At 38.8% G+C, this 25718-nt stretch overlaps 1 protein-coding gene across 1 annotated transcript in view; it reads left to right on the forward strand.

Annotated features, from left to right (window-relative positions):
* Positions 1-25718, forward strand: part of CCDC40 (coiled-coil domain containing 40) — a 1637270-nt gene that overhangs the window by 416515 nt on the left and 1195037 nt on the right. Inside the window, exon 6 of the mRNA XM_044068074.1 lies at positions 12830-13049. Coding sequence (XP_043924009.1) covers positions 12830-13049 — 220 coding nt within the window. The remainder of the gene's footprint in view (positions 1-12829; positions 13050-25718) is intronic.

Below are 25718 nucleotides of genomic sequence, written 5' to 3' on the forward strand. Positions count from 1 at the left end.
CAATGCTTTCTTCCGTTAACCTGGTGAACCTGGGCATCCTGAGGGAATGTAGCAATTGCCTCGTGTACACAGACAACCCTCTCCTCCTAGCCCCAATCACATTCACTTGTGAGAAATGCAAGTACGTAGCCAAACTTGAGACTTCACTCTCTCAATCCAGGACTGGGTCAGCCAGTCAGGAGAAGGTTAATACACACATCACATCACAGAGAATGCATAGCTCCCCTGTTCGCACACCACCACCACTATCACATAGTAACACGAAACACACATCCACTTTTGCAGAGGCTCTCTTAAAAAATCTGCCCAAAACAGAGACCTCCGAGGCACAAACACAAGCAACCATCTCATCTAAGCACAACCCGTAAGATACATAGCCCACACAAACAGTGCGCCAGTCAAGTTAAGCCACTAAGTCAGAACAGTGTACCAAACCCATTAGTCATAAGTGATTCAGTTGTAAGGCACACTGACGTCCCACTCACTAGGCTAAATAAGGAGAAAGTCACGGTCAGCTACCTGTCAGGTGCCAGGATTTGCCACATAACGCATGCACTTGGGTCTGTCCACAGCAAGTAAAAGTATGACTCTGTCATTGTACATGTTGGTGTGAACGACCTAAGATGTACCTCCCTAGACTACATGAAAAGAGATGTGGAGGAGCTCTCTGATCTTGTAGCCCAGGCAGGTATGACTCTAGCCTTGAGTAGCATCCTACCATCACCAAGAATGATACCACAGTACAAACAGAAAATGATTGACTTCAACAAATGGCTAAGTTTCTGGTGTCATTCAAAGGGGATCCAGTATCTGTCTGCTTGGGATGGCATGATAGACAGACCTCTCGATGCTTTGCCAGAGATGGCCTGCATCTGTCACCCAGGGATTCCGGATACTGGCCAAAGGCCTTTGCCACCCCTATAGTGCCTTTTTTAGGCAATGCCTTGAAGATAAATTTACCACCATAATGTCTGCTACCAAATGCATCATAAGGGTTATGCTAGTCAAGGCTAGAAGTCTAAACCTCAAAATGCACTCGCTCGAGTCATTCCTCAAACTGGAGAACATTGACATCTGTGCAGTAACAGAGACCTGGTTCAAGGATTCTGAGAGCACCCCTGCACTACCAAGTTACAATGCATATCACACATTTCGGCCCCCAAATCTAAACCAAAGCCCTAAGGGATGTGATGATCGAACCCCCAAAGGCAGAGGTGTATCCATCTTTATAAAAGATACACACACCTCCAGACTTGTTGCCCAACATAATGCATCAGAAATACTTCAGGTACAGTTAAGACTGGACAAAACTGCATTCCATGTTGTAGCCTGCTACATATCCCCCACAATGTCCCTGGACTGCCACTCTGCATTCCTGGACACTCTGGAAAACATCAAAGTCCAGTCTAATACCCTTATACTAGGAGACTTTAACTACCCCTACATTAGTTGGAACAACTACTCCTGCTCCAACTTCTTTGCCCAATGTTTCCTGGAATTCATCAACTCCAATGCCTTAGACCAACTCATCCTCACCCCCACTAGGGGAAATAACATTCTTGACCTAGTCATTACAAACATGGGGGACCACTGCTCTACTCCTATGATAAACCCCTTCCTGATTCAATCCGACCACAAGTTAATCACCATTGATATCCAAATCCCACCCCCACCCTCACCCCTGAAAAAGGAAACCACAGTGAAAAACTTCTCCAAAGCTGACTTTGAGCTTCTAAGGACAGAAGTTGCAAGCTTCACGTCATCCATAGAAATAGGGAATGGGAGTATGGCTGCTGAATCATATACCAAGGCACTGTATGATCACCTACACAATTGCATAGATAGGGCCATACCAAACAGAACCAAGACACTCTCCTCTAAAAAAGGGAGCCAATCTGGTGGACCCCTGCCATTAACAAACTCTACAGCAGAAGGAAAAAACTGCTGCATTGAAAGGTAAAGTATGATGACTGGGAAAATTCCCTTGGAAATCTCAATAAAAAACTGAGATCATTCATAAAATCCACCAAAACTAGTTATGAAAACAAAACTGCTATGGATACTAAGGGCAGCCACAAGACTTTATTTAGCTATGTCAAGAATCTGCATAATAATATGAGGATTTGCTCGGAGCTACAGCACAACGGCACCACTTATACTGAACCAACTGACATTGCCAATATCTTGGCAGACAGGTTCAGTGCAAATTTTACTCCCCCTGCTGGAGGGACAGGTTTCTAATCCAGAGACTCCCAAAATTCTGGAATAAACTCCCCATTCACATCAAGCAGAGCACCTCACTGGCCCTCTTTAAGAGAAATATTGATGAGTGGATGGGAAATAGGGAATTCACACCGGGGATCACTTCAATCGCACTGCTAGATAGGGGCACAGGGAACTAATGTCTGGTAAGCCAGATGACTGGAACACTATTGAGCTAGGCTTACAATGGCTCTAGGGCTTACTTACCTATGGACCTATGAAGGATAATCATAAGGCCTTTTACAGTTATTTACGTAACCTAAAGGGTAAGACCCAAGCATGTGCAGAACTGGTGGCCAACAGTATCACACACACTGACCCCACAGGATAGTGAACTTGCTAGCAGATAGGTTTGGCAAAAATTTCAGTCCCTTATCCCCTCCTAACTTACAACAACCCCCCCTCCCCCACCTTACATATCTGAAGAGCAGGTCCTCAAAGCCCGGACCAAGGCAAAGAACACGGACTCTATGGGACCAAATGACATCTCAGGCTAAAACATGAACTAGCATCACCACTAGGTACCCTTTTCAATCATAGCCTAAGCACAGGCTTTGTTCCTGCGGAGTAATGAACAGCTGCAGTTATTCCCCTGTACAAAGATGGCCTAGCAACAGACCCAGGGAATTACAGTTCCATAAGTCTGACTGGCCTCATCTGTAAAACTGTAAAATTTGAGCAAGGATTCAGTACCAAAAAAAAAAAAAAAGAAGCAAGATGGGGGAGGGCATTTACTATGTATATAGTTGTAGTGATTAAGTGTATAAGGACAGTTTTTGTTATATATTTAAAGCTGGCAAAAAGTAAAAGGTTGATATAGTAGTAGTACTGAAAACAATTAAAACAGCAATACCCTACATAACTATGGTACTATACAAAGAGAGGATAGATGAATGAGAGACATCAAGTAGAAGGTGGCAGTTAAAGTTTTGACATGGAATGTCGTAGAAGAAAGTAGAAGATGCAAGGTGCAGAAACATCAAGAGAGGCAGACATGAGAGAGGAATGTTTCAGGAAACATGTCTAAATTGGGAGGAGCATGAAGAATTGAGACAAATTTTGGGACAGGGTATTATGCTGATGAAACGAAGAAAGAAAGATAAGAGTTGTTAGGGTAATATGAAGGGGAACAGGAATTGAAACAGAAGAAAGTAAAGTAGATAGGAAAAACTGTGAGATGGTAGGATAACTCTTGGCAACATACACTTACCACCCAGAACAAGGATCAAGCGAAGAAATGAGAAGACATTTAGAGAGAGTAACAGAATGCCAGCAAGGTGTACTCCTCATAGAAGAGGGCTGGTGTGTAGATACTGACCAAGCAGATGTTAGTGGGGGGAAGATTTGGTAGTTGGTTAAGACTGTACAGGATTTATGTCTGCAAGGAGCAAAAGTACATAGTAAAACAAATCACCATGTACTCTAGGTTACTGTCCAGACATGCCCTGGTAGAATGCGAGGTAGATCCTCTGTTGCTTTGTAAAATGGGAAGACATTGGAGAGTGGGTGGAATTTGATGGAGTAAACCCCTCAGGAACAGAAATTACAGCAGTTAATTGGCAGGACCATGGAGGAAGAAAAAGAGTGGATTAGAAAAGTGGAAAACATTGGAATGAAAAAAGGAGGAAATTAGAGGAAATAGAAGAGAAGTGGAAAGTACTGAGGGTGAGATTATTAGGAAGCAAGTGACCCTAAGGCAGAAGCATTTAATCCACTCTCCAAACTAAAAAAAAAAAAAAAAAAACTTTAGCTGATAGGTTAAGGCAATAAAAGGTAGAATGAAGTATAACTAAAATCAGGGATCCCCAATCAGGGAAATATTGCAAAGACCCAGAGCTAATTGGAAAGATATTTAAAAACATTATGAAGAACTTTACACAGGACAGAAGGTAGAGGAAGACTGTAAGGCCCACTATAATAAATTGGTAGAAGGATTAAGCCTATATAAACTAAAGGAAGAAGTAACGAAAGAACCAGTACGTTCTATATCAAAAGAAAATCAGCAGGCTGGAATGGAATCCCAGCAGAGGTATGGAGGGGGGGGGGGTTCAGAGATAGTTGAGAACTGGCTCCAGTTATTTCATCTGATCAAAGATACAAGAGAAATATCAGAATCCTGGAAGATGGCAGTAATCTCTGTTATAACAAAGGAAGGTTAGGACCCTACCAACCCAGGCTCCTATAAACTAGTATTGGTCCTTAATCATGATTATAAGATTTGTTTGTTTCAGTAATAGCTGACAAATTGTTAGGATATCGCCAAGAGTAATAAGACTAGATCAGTGTGGGTCTGTTAAGGGAAGGCAAACATTTAATAATATTCTGTTGGTTAATATGATAAATCAAGTGGAGGAGGATATGCAAACACCACTAGTAATTATGGTATGGACATAGAAAAAGTGTTTGATATGGTCCACTTTGAGTATTTATGGAATATTCTAGCAGTCACAAGATTTGCACAAAAAGTGATACAATTAATCCAAAACCTGTACAAAGAATCTAAAGCAAGAATTAAAGTAAATGGTAAAGTTACATAAGAATTTTCAGTTAAGAGGGGCACAAAGCAAGGATGCCCATTGTCTCCCTTACTATTTGCAATTTACTTAGAGCCACTAGCTCAAAATATAGGACAATCTGAAATAAGGGGATGGCAGGAAAAAAGCAGAGAATACAAGTTAGTGATGTTTGATGATGATGTAATAATTTTTTAACAGACCCCAGGAAGGATTTAACAAGTCTCTAAAATATCAAGACAAGTTAAATAAAGATGTATACAAAGTTAATGAAGACCAGAACAAAGGCTGTATGTGTTAATTACCCCCCCCCCATGTATCGACAAGTACAAGATTTTTCCGATATTGGGGGGAAACATTCATTTGGGAATATGGATTCCTTGGAGGGCAATGTGCAAAAAGATTACAGAAACGATTAAATGGTGAGAAACTATAAAGACAGACTTGGACCAGGGAACACAAGCAGTGAAAATGTACATATTGCCATTAATGTTATACGTATGATAGTCTTTTATTTACAAATAGGATGTTTAGAAAAGGTTTAGGAGAGAGATCTCAATATACATCTGGGATGGATAGCATTCTCGAGTAAAATGGGAAATTATTGTATGTCCACACAGGGGAGAGAGGATTTTCAGTTCCCATCTTGGAAGACTGTTGTTAAGCACTGCAACTAAGGTTGTTTTATTGTTTACAAAAGGAGTGATTCTTAGCAAACTAGAAATAGATAATGCTAAATAAGGTGGAAGGCAATCAAATATTCAAAAAATAAACATCTGGACAAAACTAACTAATAACTCAGCTGGGTCAAAACACTTGAGACATCTGGGGGACATGATGGAGATCACAGTTAAAGCAAGAATAGGAAAGGTGGAATTATTAGTTGTGGCCAATAGTGATTAGCCAGCCAGAGTACAGGATGAACATAGAAATGTTAAAGAATCAGAGAATTAAGAGAAGCAAAAAAATATTACTAGGACCACTTGAGAAACTGTAAAAAAAAAAAAAAAAAGAATGGTCTAGGAGGAAGTGAGACACAAAATTAAATGACCAAAATAAAAACACAAACTGGTAATGAGCGACCAGGAAGTTCCACGGTCAGGGTAAACCACAGCTAATGCACAATACTTCCTTGCATAAAAATGTCCACTGTTGGTACATACACCAATAAATCCACGCTGAAGAGGTTTCTTCAAATTTCTACAGCAATAATGGATGTTTATTCTATAAAAACAGGTTCAAAGACAGATACGAACAACACAACGTCAGTACAGCAAATAACAATCCAATGATTTACCCGGGTTTCGTCCGCCAAGACGAACTTCATCAGAATAACTAAACTAATTTCTGCTTCCCTTATATATGCAAATCCACCCAATTGTTTAATTGTTGAATATGCTGCTTAAATCAGTTTGAGTAGAATGAAATATTTAAAAATGTATAAACGTAATAAATATGAAACTCATATGATACTTATAAGTCCACTATATATATAAAATAATTGTATAAAAATTACATAATAAATACAGAACGTAAAATACTAAAATAATATATTACTAATCTGATGTTATGAATACGTATTGTGATGCAATGTTATGAATGTCTTTAGTTGTTTCTCTTCAATATACATATATGTGTATATAACACTCCACCCTAATTATATGAATACTATTCGTGGTTAAACATATGTACATATCTTATGGAATGACTTATACCACTGTATTTGTCACTCCTTTAAGTTTTCATAAATACCTATGCATTTCCCATCTATTATATTATGGTGTACATAGAGTGTATATTAAATATATTCCACTTCCCTAGTTATAAAATTTTAACTTTTTAACTTTTTGACTGTTAACTGGAAATATGTTAGGCTGTGTTATGACTTACCCTTAATATGATTCTTCATAAGGATAGGTTTGATGGTACAGTATTCATTCAACCCCGGCCAATTGTGGGCATTCAATAGAATCTGCCATCTTAACTCCTGTATATCCAAATCATATTTTGTATATCTTCCTTGTGCATCATTAGGTATGTGATCAATGGCACAAAATTTAAACCTGTGGTCGGCATGTAATTGAATGTGTCTGACTAGGGCATTCGTGGTTTTCATATGCTTTATGTCCAAAAGGTGTTCTTTTATTCTACTCCTAAATTTTCTACTTGTCTTACCTATATAAAATGCTTTGCAATGTTGACAAAGTGCAACATATATAACATTTACGGTATGACAATTAAAGTGCCCTTTAATTTTAATATTATACAGGTTTATCTTAATTTTATCCTTTGTGTCGTTGATGTACCTACATGTTGTACATCTTCCACATTTAAAATTGCCTATGGGTCTATGAGTTTTATGTCTCTGTACTTCCATATTGTTCTCAAAATATTCCTTAAGGGATATATCCTTTTTGTATACAAACTTGATGGGTCCCTGAAATATTTGTGCCATCATGTTATCATTAATAAATAAGCCTCAATTTCTTTTAACAATGTTCTTTATAGTTTGAGAAGAATCATCATATACAGAAATGTATAGGGGTATCTGATCTTTGTTTTCATTATTCATTTTACTTATTTCTTTATCATAGCCATAACTTAGTATGGCTTGGTATATTCCTATATGTCTCTTGGTTTTAACTTCTTGTTTGATTGTTTCACATAATATTTTTGGATAACCCCTATTTAAAAACATATTTTCCATAAATTCCAACTCTTCAAAAAAATCCCCTTCTTCACTAATCATCCTGGCCGCCCTGACCATCTGACCCTTTACTACTCCCTTTTTCTGGTGGTCTGGGTGCCATCTGTCATAGTGGAGGTAAGAATTTGAAAAGGTCGATTTTCTGTGAATATGTGATTTAAGCTGTCCTCTGTTCTTATCATATGTTAATTGCACATCCAAATATGATATGCTTTCATAACCAATGTGGTGTGTAAATTTCAAAAATCGAACATTATGGTTTATATATTCAAGAAATATTTTTAATGTCATTTCATCGTTATCCCATACTATAAAAATATCGTCCAAATATCTGGAGTATATTTTGATGTGTTGTTTATATGGGCTATTAAATATGTAATTATACTCCCAATATGTCATTATTAAATTTGCATACATGGGGGCACATGCTGCCCCCATTGCAACTCCATCAGTTTGTTTATAATAATTCCCTTCATAATACAAATAATTGTTATGAAGTACAATTTCCATAAGGCTAATCAAGGTGTTTATTTTTGTCTGGTCAAATATTTTAGATTCAAAAAGCTGTTCTTCTAGCCAGATCAATCCTATATTGTGTGGTATTGATGTAAAAAGATTGCATACATCTATTGTTACCAATATATCTCCGTTATTCATCTTGAATTGGTTCATCATATTAAGGAAGTCCCAAGAATCCCTGGTTATGTATGGAAATTTGGACATACTTTGTTTAAAGTGATGGTCCAGATATTGACTAATGAAACATGTTTTGTTTCTCTTTCCATCCACTATTGGTCTAAATTGTAAATTGTTAAGACCTTTGTGAATTTTTGGTATGCCGAATATTCCACTGATAACCGGGAATTCATTTTTCAGATATTCATATTCATCTTCCATTATTTCACCCTGCATTAACATATCTTCCAATAAGTTATCAATTCTTTTGTGAGCAATGTTGATTTCATTTAAACATATTTCAGAATAAGATTTACTCAATAACATAGCAGTCATGTAGGAAACATAATCCCCTTTATCAGTTATAACGACACCACTGCCTTTATCAGGCCTCATTATCCTGATATCTTTGATGTTTAATATATATTTCAGTATTTCTTCCTCACTTTCAGTCATATTACTATGTATAGGTGTTCGATACTGTTTGAAAAATTCCCTAATGTCCAATTCAACCCGTTTTTCAAATGTGGCTATTTTATCATTCATAAGTGGGTTGAAAGCACTGGGTTTAATCAAATCAGAACATGTATTATTCCTATTATCATGTGTATTACCATCAAAGAATATTTTTAAATTTAATTTTCTACTGAATAATTTTAAATCAATAATTGAACCAACTAATCTCCCCTTTCGACAATGTGATAGAGAAGTAAAAAAAAGAGGGAAAACAAATCAGTAGTTCTACAACTTCTAGCAGAAGCAGGAAAGAAGAAGCTAAAAGAGAAATATTAGTTATCAGACTTTACAAAACAGTGATGGACAGTAGCAAGGAGAAGTGCATAGGTAGTTAGTAACTGTGAGACACAAAATCAAATGATTGGTATTCATGGAGATTGTTAGGGATATTAGAAAAATGTGATAGAGAAGTAAAAAAAAGAGGGAAAACAAATCAGTAGTTCTACAACTTCTGGCAGAAGCAGGAAAGAAGAAGCTAAAAGAGAAATATTAGTTATCAGACTTTACAAAACAGTGATGGACAGTAGCAAGGAGAAGTGCATAGGTAGTTAGTAACAAACTGGAAAAACATTAGAAGTAGGATTAAAACAATACTGGAGCAATATGTGTAATACCTAAGAAAGAAAAAAAGCAAAGAAGTTCCAAGTATTTAGGTGTAAATGTTTGCACAAATATTTTTTACTCCAAACAGATTAAATAAGATATTCCCAGATGTGGACAATAAATGTTCCTTTCTTATAAGCTATGTTTTAATAGAGAAGCCAGGTAAGGGTGCCTTTTTTACCTTTGCTATTTACTTTATATTTAGAGCCATTGGCAAAGAAAATAAGGGACTGACAAATTTAAGGATATAAACAGTATGGCAATCAAGACAAGTTAGCTTTATTTGCAGATGATAATATGTTGTTCTTGCTGAATCAAGAATAAGACATTTTAATTTTGTGGAACATTTTTGAGTGAGTTTTTTTCAGGGTATAAAATTAATGAAGATAAAACAAATGTTATAGTGATAAAGTACGTACCTACATGAACTGTTTCACCAATATCTGTATTTGTGTGGATGTAATAAAATGAGGTACTTAGGTGTACAGATGAGGATTTTGTTAAAGAAGCTAAGCATATGTAGGAAAAATTTAAACAAAAGTTAATACAAAAACTGAAAATCTAGCAGCTTTTGGTTATGAATATGGATGGTAAGATACAAGCAGTAAAAATGTTTTTAGTACCTTTAGTTTTATACACTGGTCAGATTTTTATTAAACAGGGAAGTTGTGGACAATAATAATTGAAAGAATCTGAGTGTGGAAGAGGGTTAAGAGTTAAGTGGGATAAGTTGATTCTTCCCATAGAACAACATGGTTTAGGATTATCTTATTTGAATGTGTATTTTAGAGCTGCACAGTTAAGGCTTATATATGACACAAGCAGAAGATAAATCAAATCAAAAAGGAATCATGATGAAACAGGTGGAATGTTTGAGAGATGAGGAGAGAGTAAGATTTTGGATGTAATTCCTTAAGGAAAATAACAAGCATACAGAATATTTTACTTATAGAGGAGCAGAAAGTATTCTAAGAACTAAGCCAACAAGGGAATGGAGAAAGGAGATTTTCCAATAGTGATGACTGCAAATAGGGGCATAGAAAATAGGAAAGAACGGGCTGGAATTTACTGGAGGAAATTGGCAAAGGAACCGAGGCATTGTGAGCAAATGTCTAGATGGGAAAAGGTAGTAGAGTGGGATGAAGCTAAGCAGAAGTTTGGACTATGTGTTAAAGACTGCTTTCCCTACTAGGTATTGATTTCAGAGTATAATCAAAGAGAAGGGGATGGGGTTGAGTGCTAAGTGAACAAATGTCTAGATGGGAAAAGGTAGTAGAGTGGGATAAAGCTAAGCAGAAGTTTGGACTGTGTGTTAAAGACTGCTTTCCCTACTAGGTATTGATTTCAGAGTATAATCAAAGAGAAGGGGATGGGGTTGAGTGCTAAGTGAAAGACCAGAAACTTATTTTTAAAAAGGGATAATTATTAGGATATATAAAATATTTCATGATAACTTTAAGAATCAATCAGAGGAGGTTAGAAAAGATTGGGAAAAGAGACTTGAAAGACATTTGACAAAGGAACAGTAGGGGGACATCTGTATGGCTCCCAAGTATGCAGCAACGTCCGGAAGTTTTAGGATTTTTGCTTAAAAGTGTTTGCATAGTTATTTCTATACCCCAAGCAGACTTTACAGAATTTTTCCTTGGGTGTATAGCAATTGCTTGAGGTGTGATTGGAAAGAAAAGAGGTACTTTGAGAACATGTGTTTTGGGAGTGTAAAGAGTTGGCAGATTTAAAAAATATATATATCTGCACAGTAATCTACAAAAATATTGGGGGAATAAAAGAATGTAACTAATGAAATTATTCTTTTGAGCTGGAACACAGGATCTGAATTACCTAGACATTGTACCCTTACTAAGTTTAATGCTAATGGCTGCCAAAAAAAATGTAGAAAAATGGAAATTAAAATCTAAATAAACTGTAATTGAAGTACTGAGTATTGTAAAAGATAAAAAAGAAGTGGAGGTGGATCTTTAGGAAAGAGAATGAGAAAATTTACATAGAAATAAATGGAATAATATTCAGCAGGAGGAATGAAGTTTAATGGAATCGGGAACTGTGCAATTTATGTTATATTGGAGTGAATAACAGTTGTTAAAAAGAAAGAAAACATATATGTAATACATAATGCATGTTAGTGAAAAATGTTAATATTGTATTTTTTTTCTATTTATGTATGCCTGTGGTTTAAGAGATAATTTAATATAGGTGTAAAAACAAAGAAGAATTAAAATGGGGTAAACCTGCTTACATTTGTATCATTTCTAGTATTGCAATCTAATAAGGTTAATAGCTGATCCTGTTTCTTAGCATTTGTTACTTTTTTTAGCATGAATATGGCTTACAAGTAGTACAGTTATGTTTGGTACTGGAAGAGCAGAAGAGTAGGGGTTCTATTTCCAAAAAAGGTATTTGAATTAATTTTTCCAATACTAACAATGCAACATAAGAGGGTGCTACTTTCCTAAATGTACCGCCCTTTGGATGAGAAATTAAACCAAGGTCACATCTGCCTGAGTTAGTGGTAGATCATTTGGATGTAAAAGATCCCACTACACTTATTGAAAGGAAAAAAAAAAAAAAGAGTAGAGGAAGTACCCTCGTTTTCTGGCTATTTTCCCCCAAGTCAGTATGAATACTACCTCAGGTCTTCCTGAAAGGTGGACATTGGTGTAGTCGGCCTAACCTGGTCAACAAACAATAACTAAATAAAAATACATGTTTTGTTGAACCTCTGTACTAAATTATCAGCTGGTGGATGGTAAACTGATGTTTTTAAGTGCTTAACCTTGAAAACATTGGCATATTGAACATTAAGAATGTGTCTTGGTTGATAAGTGTCATTTTTAAACATTCTAGGGAATAATACCATCAGACTTGGCATTAGCCATAATGGTATAGCTTTTGGAAAATTTCTGGTGTTGTCTACTGTGACCATGATATACTGATATATTTTACTAAATATTACAAAATGGCCCAACAGTTTCCAAAACAATACATTCAAATGGTGCATTTGTAATTGGCACTGAAATCAAATGATTTGTGAATCCAGGCTGTGGAGCTCTTTTCTGAAATTCATGAGAGGATGAACAGAATTTTTCTCTTCTACAATTCCTGATCAGTGCAATCTAGGTAATAGTAGGGCCTTATTTTTTTCCCATCCTGAGCTAACTTCCATGTATTTTACATTGTGCAAGTTTTATAATTAGCTTTGTTACTAGTAGCTGGTGTATACTTTTTTCTAGTCTTATTCTATATAAGCAATCACTGTTCAGATCCAAAAAAGGGTAGTTACAGCTTGTTCTTTATCATCTCCTGCTATCACTGCTTTAGTATCTCTTGCTCTCACTAAGCTATCATCTTCCCAGTGAGTTTTATCAAAGTTGATAGAGTTCATCTCTAGGTCTGCTAAATCTGGAAAATATTTGCTTATCAAGAAAGGTTCTAAAATGAATATCTTACCAGTTCCTTATTAGGCAGCATGCAGCTCTATGTAAAATACTTTTCCCATATAAAAAAATAAATAAATATTTTCTTCTCTTGATAGTCTGAACAGATGAAGAAGCGTAAGGTGGATCGCGAGGAGCTTGGTGTGGTGCTCTATGGTGTCCAACAGGAACTAGCTCACATGCAGATGGCACTGGAAAAACATCATGACAGATGTGGTGGTGTGGCTGTATTGCGCAGACAGCTTGAGGAAGAGCTTGAAAACATCAGGAATCTTTACAGAAAAACACAACTGACAACAAATGAGGAACGCAAAAAAGGTACCATCATCTGCTGTTCACCTTAATAACATAGTTAACATTAAAAATATCATGTACGTATAGGGAGCAGGAACTGTGATACTATCTATAGTTAACACAGTTTGGGATGCATATGAACCTACAGCAATAATATACATGCTTCAAAAAAGAAAAGGAAAGAGAAAAAATATTTGAATAAAGGTAAGATTAAAAAAATGAACATCTATGTTTTCCTAGTTTGAAGGTACATCATTTTAAGGGGTTTGGCATTAAATGGCTTATGCCTGTCATCAGGTCATTTCATTGGATCAGGGCTGTATATTTTAGGCCCTAGAACCCACAGAACTTTTTTTTTTCAGCAGTCCAGTAACACCACTTCAAGCACTAGTCTTTTCACACATCATGAATAAATATATTTATGGATTCCTTACAGATACTGCAAGAAAAACTTAGCCACCACCTTCTTATTGCTGACTCTCTTATGTGCCGCTCCTATCCTAACAAACTTAAACAATACTCAAAGAAAGAAACTAGCCTCCTGCTACAATAAAATAGCTATATTTGCCACCAGTCTCACTCATAAGACCCACCATTGTTATAACCTAATTAAACTGGCTTGAATTACACAACTACCTAACATATTCACAACTAACTATAGCACACAAACTCATTCATGAGCCAGAAAAATGCATTGCATTACAAAACTTATTACTGCCCCTACTGTCCAGTAAGGGACTTCCGCTCTGTTAACAAATTCTTATTACTTACAAATAAGTCAAATGTTGCAGGGGACTCGCTCTACTCCTAACACAACCCTTATCCTTTCTCCTCCGAGGTTGATTAGGTAATCAATCCATATAACCCGGAGGTCACTGCAGCAATGAGAATTATGATTGTAGAACAGTTGTGTAATTTGTTATTACCATAATAACAGATGTTCAAATTCTCACTGCTAAAGTAGCTGCGCCTAACCCCCCCCCCCTTTGTTATAGTGTTAGTTGTTGAGATATAACATTTTTGTTTACTTTTATATCTTTAGAGGCTCAGGACGAGTAAACTCTTTCTTCCATTATTAGCAAGAAAATCCTGAAGATTTCCACACTCTTATTGCTAATTTCCCTTCAAGAAGCTGGCCAATCAGCAGTCAGAGTATAGGTGTGGTAGACAGATAGAGCTTTGTGAAGCTGACTGGTTGCTGTATCCTAGGCAGGAGCACAATGAAAGCTGCTTTTCAGTAATCACAAAAAAGAAGGAACAATGGGACATTAGTTCTTGACCTTCCTAGTGATTACTTGCCACTAGAAAGTCTGAAAAGTGCTTCTTAGGAGTCAGTTTGAGATTAATGCTACTGCTTTCCTTTTGGTGTGAGAAGGAGCAACAGGAGACTGATTCCTGAGGGACTGTGACTGGGCAGTGATAATTGGACTTCATTGAGTGGTCTGGTTGCAGTTTTGGTGAGAACAACTTCGAGGCCTTTGTGCAACCTGGCATTCTGTTGCATTCAGCTGCTGTAGGTTCTGTTTAGGGTATCTACCAAGAGAATACAAAGTATACTGAAGCCATTAACATCTTGTTTAATACTATTTATCAGGATGTAGCTTGGAATAAGTGCTATTCTTTGCTTCTGGTGAGAGAAGGAGCAAATTTTCACCGATTCCTAGTTTTATGTAGCAGTGTTGTAACCAGTACTGTCCTCACTGCCAGACAATAATAAACTGCAAACCTCATAGGTCTTACTTCCTCTTCATTCTACATTAGTAAGTACCTGGAACCATGGATTTACACTTTCTAACTACCTCTGTATCCATCTTGGTTGAAATGGCTATTCTGAAAGCAAGCTTCATCACAATTAAACTTCCTAGTCATTGGTGACTCTGTAGTGAGATGCGGTGATACACCACCCACCCGGCTGAGTAAGGAGAGGGTCATGGTTAGTTGTTTATCAGGTTCCAGGATTCACCACACCATGCATGCACTCAAGTTGTTGCACTAGAAGTACACACATGATGCAATCATGGTAAACATGGGAGTATACGACTTGAGACGTACCTCCCTGGACTATATGAAAGGATTCACTTCAGAATCTCGAAATACCGAAACATCGAATGTCATATGATCGAGATCATATAATCAATGTCTCAGAATATCGAAATTCTGAAACAAATCCAGAAAAAAAAATAGTTAAACGCTTATGCCAGGGGGCAAGCCCCCCTGCACCCCCCACACCCCCACTGCTTAAATATACCATCTTTGAGATTGCACTACAGTGAGAAAAAGGGAAATCTCCCATTCTGTGCTGTATGCAGGTCTCCGTTCAGAATTTCTAAATTCTGATCCTTCGATCATATGGTCTTAACCATATGAAATTCGATGTTTCAGGATTTTGACATTCTGAAGGGAACCCATATGAAAAGATCAGGATCTACTTCATTTACCCAAATCTCCACTTCACCAACTTTCACTTCGCTGAGACGAAAGGACCGACAAACCCAGAAGACTGCCATCCAGAACACTGACTTACCACTCCAGGTAAGTAACCACTTGACCATCCTGAAAAAAAAAATGAACAAAAGTAAACCTACCCATGTGGGAGGCTTCGCCCCCACCGCCCCTAACTAAATATACCAACTCTGAGATTGCACTACCACGGGGTAAGGGGCAAATTTCAACAGGATGACCAAGCGGTTACTTACTTGGTGTTCCGGATGTCGGTCTTCTGAGTTTGTCAGTCCTTTCATCTCAGCGAAGTAAAAGTCGGGTAAGTGAAATGTTGGTCTACTAAAGTAGACACAAAGATACATTTATGGAGTTCTCTGAAGATGTGTCCAAAGTAGGTATGAACTTAACCTTGAGCATCATTCTATAATCACCAAAAATGATACTGCAATATGAACAAAAATTTATTGGCTTCAATAACTGGCTTAGCTTCTATTGTCATTCAAGGGGAGTCCAGTATATATCAATTTGGGAGGAGATAGTAGATAGTCCTAACTGCTTTGCCAGAGATGAACTGCATCTGTCACCCCAAGGCTTTCATATATTAGCTAAAACCTTGTCCACCACTTCAACTTATCCAAACGGAATCTGGATAACATAAATGTACTCTTACTCAACTCTAGGAACCTCAACAAGAATACTTCACTCCCTTCAGGCAGTTGCAGCTCTAAATTGTACAGATGTATGCATCGTCATGGAGATGTAGTTCAAGACCGTATAGAGCACCCCATTAGTGCAGGGTTTCAACACATACCACAAGTTTAGACCCACTGCACTAGACAAAGGCACGAAAGGTAATGGTGTCACTCTATTCGAAAACAAAATTTCACCTCCAGGCTTTTTAGAGAGGATAACAATTTAGCATGGTATGTTCAGCTTGCCATTAATAAAACCCCTTATCACATCATAGCTAACTACAGGGCACACTCTATGCTCCTCCTTGGCGCATATCTCCACCCTGACTACCTAACTAGTGTGGAGTCCTGATGCATTAAGCCAAACACCATTCTTCTAGGGGACTTCATCTGCCACATCATCGACTGGGAGACTTCTATATCCCCTAACATGCATGCCTAGAAATTTCTGAAATTCATAAGTACAAACTCTCTGCACCAGTTAATCTGCTTCTCAACTAGGGAAGACAAAATCCTGCACTTTTTCCTCACTAATATGGAACAGCTCTATTCTCCACCAGTTGTAACTTCCTCCCAAGTCAAATTGAACAGTAAATCAGTCACTTTCTCTGTAAGACTGAAGCTGGAAGCTTCTTCATATATCTCAGTATTCAGAGGTTATGAAAAGACTACTCTACTAAAGCTGAGTGATGACCTGGCTAAATTCAGTATCCTCATCCAACCCGATGACCCCCACTGCATATATAGAATTCTTCACTGCCAAATTCTTTGCACATTTGAATAGCTGCATGGGTGAATCTTATCCCCCTTCCCCTTCAAAGTACATACAATGCCAAACTTAAAAATAAATCCCTGTGGTGAAATCCAAAATGTAAATAGGCCGTACAGTAAAAGGAAAATCTAGTTGTACACAACAGTAAATCACAAAATGTCAGAAATGCTCTTGCTACACTTAACAATGAACCCTGGTCCCTGATCAAATCAACCAAAACTAGAAATGAGGTAAAAATAGCCATCCAGGCAAAAGACAACCATAAGGCCTTCTTCATGTTAGAAACTTCAGAAACAATGTCCAGCACTGCACAGACCTTATAGTAAATGATATCACATACTCAGAGCTTGAGGGCATAACCAGTCTACTTGCAGGTAAATTTAGCTCAACTTCAACCCTGCCTTTTTCCCCAACATTCCCAGATCACATACCCACATCTACACCCCTTCAAATCTCCCAAGAACAATAGCTTAAAGCACATTCCAAGGCCAAGAACACTACTTCTGTGAGGCCAGATAATATACTAAGCTGCCAATTTGCCAGCCTGAAACAAGACCTGTCAAACCCCCCTACAGAGTGTACTCAGTATCAACCTCCAAACAGTTTTTGTGCCAGAAGAATGAAGGACAATGACAGCCATCATCCTCACAAAAGTGGGGTGTCAACAGACCCTGGTATTAGTAGACTTGTAAGTCTGATCAGCCTCATCCATAAGGCTATGGAGAGGAGCATCATAAAATTAACAAATTAGGATATAGGTAACCTACAAACTCTTGACTGAAGCCAGTTTATTTTTTTCAAGGGCAGATCCTGTCTGCTTAACCTGGTTGACTTCTTCAAAAAGGTTGCCGAAGTGATGGATGAGGGGAAAATTGGCACATACCACATATCCAGACCTCACAATTCATTTGACACCATCCCACACTCTGGTATTGTTGATAAACTCTCCCAACCAAATGTTAATCTTTGTATAAATCATTGGATAGCAAATTGGCTCACAAACGGAACCTAGGCAGTTAGGGTAGGTGGTTTAACTCCCCCAAAAGACCAGTCACTAGAGGGTTCTCCAGGGTTCAGCCCTTTAAAACTCCTCTTTGGCATTTATTTCTCAGACGTCAGCTCTAATGTTAAGGGTTTATGGTTGACCAAGCCTGCAGATGACTGTAAACTTGGTGCCACCACAAACTCACCAGAGGATACCAAAATATTCCATGAGGGCCTTTACGAAACAAGTACCTTATGTCATAAGCATGGACTAAAACTACTTGCCAAAAAATGTGTAATAGTCTCCTTCAACACGCACAAAATACCCTGTAATGATCAAATTGACAATGCATCCTCTGAAAACCAATCTAGTAGTTAGGGACATCGGAACCTATATTGACTACAAATTCTCCTTTGATCATCATGTATCCACTATTGTAAGAAAGTGCTTTGTCTTTGGGCACTTATTAGTAAGGGTATAGAGTCTAGGTCCAGGGATGTGATCATTCCACTGTATTTGGCATTTACAGGTTCATAGGTGTATACTAGGCTAATGATCACTAAGCCTTTGTAAGTCTAGCAGTGTAACCCAAATGTAATCCACACGTTTTATGTTTTAGACATTTATATAGATGGTAATTTTTGATTATGACATGATTTACTGGCTGTTTCTGTCCATCAGTAGACAGGCACCACACCAGGGAGTGAATTTCCGATTTCCCACTCAGTGTTTCAAGATGCACTTGAATAAGGTTACGGAGGGACTTTTGTTCACATAGATATGAAGCCTATTCCTTAGGATGGGAATTCTCTATGATAAATATTTGTCTCTCCAATATGTCCTGTTTATGTTGCAGTTTAGATCTTTGAACCTACTGGTTCTAATGCTGTTTGTTTTGCAGATGTGCAAAAGCTTCATCAGACCGGGGTCCAAGGGTGCCTTGTATGCCAGGCATAAATCACCTCTCAGTAGTCTGTAGGAGACCAAGTATAGAGATAGTGATTTGAGGCAATCGACATTTGGCATTGTGTTTATGCCCTTCATTCTTTTTGTAAGGAACCTTTGTGGACATTCCAGTTGCTATATATTTTTGGTCAGATACATACTGCAGGGGACATTATAGTCTATGATGGGTCTGATGAGGTCTAAATATTGTGGTATGACTTCCCTGGATCTGGATGTCTGGCCCTTACTTATAAGTTGAGCAGCAATTAAGGATTTTCTTACTTCCTTGGACATATATTGGTCGAAAGCTAGGTTACTGTGTACATGTATTCCCAGATCCCTGACTAGTGATTGAACTCTTAGGTGTGTTCTATTAATGACATAGTTTATTGTGGTGGCTCACTTCCCAAAAGGAACCATAATACATTTCTTAGCATTGAATTTTAATCCATGGCTTTGGCACCAGTCATTTGTCTGTGTTAGACCCAGCCATAAGGGGGGTTGCATTATGTGGGATTCTGTGTCTGTTCCCAGTTTGCAGTCATCTGCAAACTTTGTCAGCCAGAGGCCTTTGACATTGGCTTCTAAGAAGTTGATGCCAAATAAGAAGTGGGCCCAGCATGGGGTTCTGAGGGACTCCACTGTTGACAGGCCTCTTTGCGGAGGTGGTCTGACTGATCCTAACTTCCTGGGTCCTGTTTGTGAACCAGCTTGCTATCCAGAGCATTATATAGGGGTTTATGCCTAATTCCCTGAGTTTGTTAACAATGCTTGAGTGGGGTATTTTATCAAATGCCTTAGCCAGGTCAAGGTAGACACTATGCATTGTAGTACCTTCAGCCATTGCTTTGGTGACCTTTTTAAAGAAGACCACCAGGTTCAGTAGACATGATCTTCCTCTGTCAAAGCCAGACTGGGTTGAATCCATTGTCTGGATGTCTCCTATGTCTTTGTTGAGCAATTTCATGATAATTCTTTTCATGCCTTTGCATATAAGATTATTTAGACTAATGGGTATGAAGCTTCCAGGATCTGTTGATGGTCCGCCTTTATGAAAGAGTATGACCATTGCATTCCTCCATTTTCATGGCAGAAAGTCTGTTTTGAGATTCTAGTTAAATAGTGGCTCCAGTGGCTCTGATAAGTCATATTTTAGACTATTAAGGAGGCGTCCCGGGATATTGCCAGTGTCCATTGAGGCTGTGTTCTTGGTCTTAGGGAGCGGAGCCAGGACATGCTCTCTGTTTATAGTTGGAGGGGTTATATTTGAGGGTATGTATTGGGGGTTAGCTGGAGATTAATTTGTTAGTCAACAGATTCACTATATCACCCGGCTCAGTGAATGTGGCACCATTAACCAACCACTTCATCACACTGCTGTGTGCTACCTTTGAGATTTATGACGTAGCTGATGAAGGTCTCATGTCTCTTTTGACTGAGAGGCTATTTTAACCTCAAAATTGGCTTTATTGAACTTAATTAGCCCTCTTAGGTGCCTGTTTAGTTTGATAAGAGAGTTCTTATCTTTATGGGAGTTACACTCCTGATTTTAGACATGACTTTTTTCCTTTTGTTGTTTATCCTGTTTAATTTGGAATGCCATTGGGGCAGTTTGTTTTGGAGTTAGTTTGTAATTACTTCTGGTGGGTACAGCAGCCTCTATGCAGCCATTGGCATGGTTGTATAGAGTTTCTGCTGTTTTCTCTGAGTTTGGAGGGGCACTGAATTTTGAAAAAGTATTGTAGGTGATCCGCTGTGGCAACCCCTAACCAACCAGGAAATACCAAAAGAAGAAGACTGTGTAATGAAAGGTAGTTTGCCATGAATAGTTCTTGACTGTTACTGGGTTTACTGGGGTTATCGAGTTGATTTTGAAGGAGACAATTTTATGGTTAGCCCTTACCAGGGAGGACGTGACATGATGGGGGGGGGGGGGTTAATGCAAGGTTTTCCTATATTAGTGATTATGAGGTCCAGTATGTTGGAGTCTGTAGTGGGCATATGCATCTGATCAGGGACATTTGTATTTATGAAGTCAAGGAATCTCTTTGCTTGCAGATTTAAGGCTGTGTAAGATCCACACACTATAGAGGGTTAATTAAAGTCTTCCAAGACTTTGATTAATGAGCTTAGTGTTTGGCTGGATGGTGAGTGTCTCCAGTAGGTCAAAGTAAGCGCTGTGAGTTTCTTGGGACATGGAGGGTGACCTATAGCTAGCTAGGATATGGTGCATGATTTTATCTATGGTTATTTGTACATGGAGAAACTCCAGCACATCACCCTGTTTAACCAACAACTTGCTTGTTTTTTATTTATATTGAGACACTCCACCTTTAGCCCCTGTCTGTGCAGTTACTGGTCTAAAAGTGTGGAAGGCACTTAAACCTTGCACTGCTAGGGTATAGTCTGCAGCTTTATACCATGTCTTAGTAACTGCACAGATGTCTATATTCTCTGGGGTGAGGAGGGCTTGAAGGAAGTGTAAATTTTTGTTTAGGCTCCTGGCATTGAATAGTAACACCCTGAGGGTCAGTTGAGTTGATTTTGCTATTTTGGTAGGTTTGTCAATTTGACATTGCTTAAAAAAGACAGTATGGGAGGTGGATAAAGTTTTAGCCAGTATTCAAAAGCCTAGAGGGCACAGGTGCAGACCAGCCCTAACAAAGCAATGCAATCTGTTAACCATATCCTCACATCCTGACAAATATTGGATCCCCTTAGAATGACATCAGAAACTCAGCTAGTTGTTAAATGTTTAATAGTCCATCTATATACATCTCAGGTAATTTAACTGTACATGGACCTGTAATGGAATAATACTGCTGCCTGTGGTGCAATGACTTGAGTGTGTGCGTAATTTGGCAGATCCTGGCTCCAGATAGGCAATTCACCATTAATTTCTCCTTGTTCAGACTGATTAGAGGGGCATCAGTATGTCTTACATTGGAGTCCCCTATGACTAGAGTCCTAAGTAGTGAGTTTGCTTTCCTTATGGCATTTGCATGTGGTGATCCACTGAGTGTGGCTGTATGTTCATAGGTTCATAGGTGTGTACTAGGCCAACGGCTCTGGAGCCTTTACAAGCCTAGCCTATAGAAGTGCCCTGGCATCATATCACCATTACTTCCTGGTCCCTCTATTATGTAGAGCCACTGGAGTAATCTCTGGGGTGAACATTCTTTTTCCCATCCACTCATCAAGATTTCTCTTGAAAAGGGCCAGTGAGGTGCTTTGCTTGACATGTATGGGAAGTCTATTCCAGAGCATGGGCAGTCTCTGGGTTATGAACCTGTCCCTCCAGCATGTTCTGTTGATTGTGGTAATGAGGTTTAGGTCCCTGGACCATGTGGTGCGGAGGGATTGGGATTTCTGTAGGTGTAACATTTCTTACAGGGCTGGGTTAGACATGGCTTTGTAAGTCAAGCAGAGATTACATCTTAATAGACGATATGAGACAGAGAAAAGCTGGAGTTTTTTTAGTCTGTCCATGTAGGGCATGTGTTTAAGGCCTAGGATCCTCTTCATGGGGTACTTTTATGGCCTTTCCAGCTGTTGCAGGTGTTTAGTGAGGTACATGCCAAATGGGGCATTATACTCGATGACTGGTCTAATGAGGGAAGAGTAGAGAGAGATGATGACCTCTTTCTTCCTGGATGCAAAACCCTTGGTAATGAGATGTGCCACATAGAAGGACTTTCTGACCACAGTGGCAATGTGGTGGTCAAAGGAGAGGTTGCTGTCAACCTGTGTCCCCAGATCTCTTATAATACCTTCAGTGAGCTACCATCAATGTGGTAATTAGTGGGAATGGAGTTTTTCCCAAAGGGAATGATGACGCATTTTTTTTTGGCAATAAGCTTAAGGCCATGGTTCCGACACCAGTCGTTGGTCTCAGTGAGGCCTTTCTGTAGGATGTCTACATCACTTGGGGAGTTAATAATGGCTCCCAGCTTGCAATCGTCAGTGAACTTGGTCAGCCAGAGTCCCTCCGCGTTGTCCTGGACTTTTGAGAAGTAGATGCCAAACAGAAGAGGACCCAGGACTGATCCCTGTGGGACTCCACTCGTGACTGGTTGGCAGTCTTGACTTGGAATCTGCTACTTTCACACTGTGGGTTCTGTCTGTGAACCAGTTTGCAACCCACCTAGTGATATAGGGGTTGATGCCTAGTTTAGTGAGTCTATCAATAATTCCTGAGTATGAGGGAATGGTATCAAAAGCCTTGGCCAGATCGAGGTAGGCTGTATGAACTGCCTTGCCCTCATCCACAGCTCTGGTGACTGACTCAAAGAATTCAATCAGGTTGAGTGGGCATGATCTACCCTTCACAAAACCAAATTGTGTGGGATCCAGAGTTTGGAGATTCCCTATATCCTTGTTAATTAGGTCCATGATGATGCACTCCATAGCCTTGCATATCAGACTTTTCAGGCTAATGGGACGATAATTCTCAGGGTCTGTAGTCACTCCCCCTTTATGGAGAGGGATGACTGTAGCAGTGCGCCATTCTGTAGGGACAACGTTTGAGGTGAGGCTATGATTGAATAGGTCACACAGGTGTGGTGACAGTTCACTTTGTACTTCATGTAGAACACAACCAAGGATATTGTCAGGTCCTATGGAAGTTGTATTCCTGGCCTTGGACAATGCAGCTTGAACCTGTACTGCAGTAATGCTGGGTGCCTGGCATTCTTACAGTATTGTGATTGGTTCTTGGTGGGGGGGGGGGGTAAAGTTGGTACTGAATCTGTCGGCCAGTATGTTGGCAATATCTGTTGGCTCAGTATAGGAGGTACCCTTGTGCAGTAACTCAGAGCAAATCTGGGTATTGCCGTGGAGATTTTTGTTATAACTGTAGAAGGCTTTGTGATCGTTTTTAGTGTCTGCCGCAATTCTGCCTTCATAGCTAGCTTTAGAGGTTTTGATGAGGAATCTCAACTTTTTGTTGAGGCTAATAAGGGAGTTTTTCCAGTCTTGGGACCTCACCTTTTTCTGTAACAGATACTTCCTTCTGTTGTAGTTTGTTAATGGCAGGGGACCAACAGATGGGCTTCCTTTTTTTTTTGGAAGAAAGCATCTTGGTTCTGTTGGTGTTAGATGTTTTTGTTGAGTGCTTTTGGGTTTGTTGAGGATATGCTTTGCCAATGGGCAGTCTAGGAGGTCTTTGTTGCTTAGGAACATTGCATTTAAGTGCCTCAGCATATGTTGGTCTGTGTGTGTGTTGTGTGCTAGGTGTGATGGTGTTGTGTGCATGGTTTTGACAATCTGATGTGTGCTTGTATGTGGCTACAGCCTCTAGTAAAATTGTGTCTGTACACCTGTCACATACTGTACCTGTTACTTTAAGGATTGAATGGTTATCAGTAAACATGAGCAATTGTTGCATTGCCTCATGATACTCATATCAACCAAGCTGGCTGCAGAGAAATTAGGAAATTGCATATCCATATTGTCTGGTTCTTTAATTGATGAGCTACAAGGGTATGGCACACAGGAGTTTACAGAAGGCTATTAAGGATGCCTTACTGGGGAAGATGGCTATAAAATGCTAAATTCTGCTAAATATAATTGTATTGCCACTTGACGTACAAACTAGCTGCTCTAAGCTTGTTGGTGGACAAAGTATTTGCTGTATGCTTACTGTTTTATGGGCAGTTCATTTGAAAAATTTGGTTTCTAGGTGTTTGCTTCTGTACAAGGCACTGCTAATCACCCCTGTGCAGTGAGCTGCTCTGTGCAAATGCTCCAAATGTATGCCGGTACTGAAAATATGGAAGACTGACTAATGAGCCTTCTGGCCAGTAAAACGATTACACTTGGATCCCTTTTGTGTGTTTCCCAACTCAAATAGACCAGGCAAATGCATGCAGCCACTAGGTAAATAATACCAGTCCTCCTAATGTAAAAATGCCATAAAAGGGTGTCCCAAATGCATTTCTACCTTAAAGAAACTTAAACAACTAGCTAGATAGTCCCTTTAGAAAGGTGATTTCAAGACAAACAGTCTAACAGAAGCATCAGTGCGAAAAGCACTTTTTTCAAGTAAAAAAGTTAAATTTTTTGGCTGGATTGTTTATTATTTTACTTTATTTTTTTCAAATTTGAAGCTGAAATAGCTACCCAAGCAAAAGACTGTCACAAGGCATTTTTTTAGTTACATTCTTAACCGCAAAAGCATAAGGCAGCAATGCACTGAACTTATTGTGAATGATGTTACCTACACTGAGATTGAAGATATAGTTTACTTACTGGCTAATAAATTTTGCTTTAACTTTATCCCTCTCTCCCCTCCATCTGTTCCTCAAGATATTCTTGGAACTGGCTCAACATCAGCAATCAGACAGGACCAAGTCCTTAAAGTGCTATCAAAAGCTAAAAATACTGCATTGATGGGTCCTGACAATATCCCCATATGCATCTTAAGTAGCATGAGGTACGATTTAGCCACACCCCTAACAATACTGTTCAATCTCAGCCTCCATGCAGTTTTGTACTAAACAAATGCAGAACAGCTACAGCCATTCTCCTGCATAAGGGAGGACCTTCCACAGACCCAGGCAATTATAGACTCAAAAGTATGACCAGCCTCATGTGCAAAGCCATGGAAAGACTTATCATGGATTTAATCAATCAGGACATAGGGAACCTCCAAACACTAGACCAGTCTCAGTTTGCATTCATCAAGGGCAGATCATGCTTACTGAACCTGGTGGATTTTTTTTAAAAGGTCATCAAAGCAATGGATGAAGGCAAAATGGTACACACCAGGTAACTTGACCTGACCAAAGCTTTTGACACAATTACCCACTCAGGCATAGTAGAAAAGCTAAATAAACTGGGAATAAACTTATATGTCA

The sequence above is a fragment of the Protopterus annectens genome, chromosome 4.part0 (assembly GCF_019279795.1).
Source record: "Protopterus annectens isolate FY-2018-M chromosome 4.part0, PAN1.0, whole genome shotgun sequence".
Taxonomy (NCBI): Eukaryota; Metazoa; Chordata; order Ceratodontiformes; family Protopteridae; genus Protopterus; species Protopterus annectens.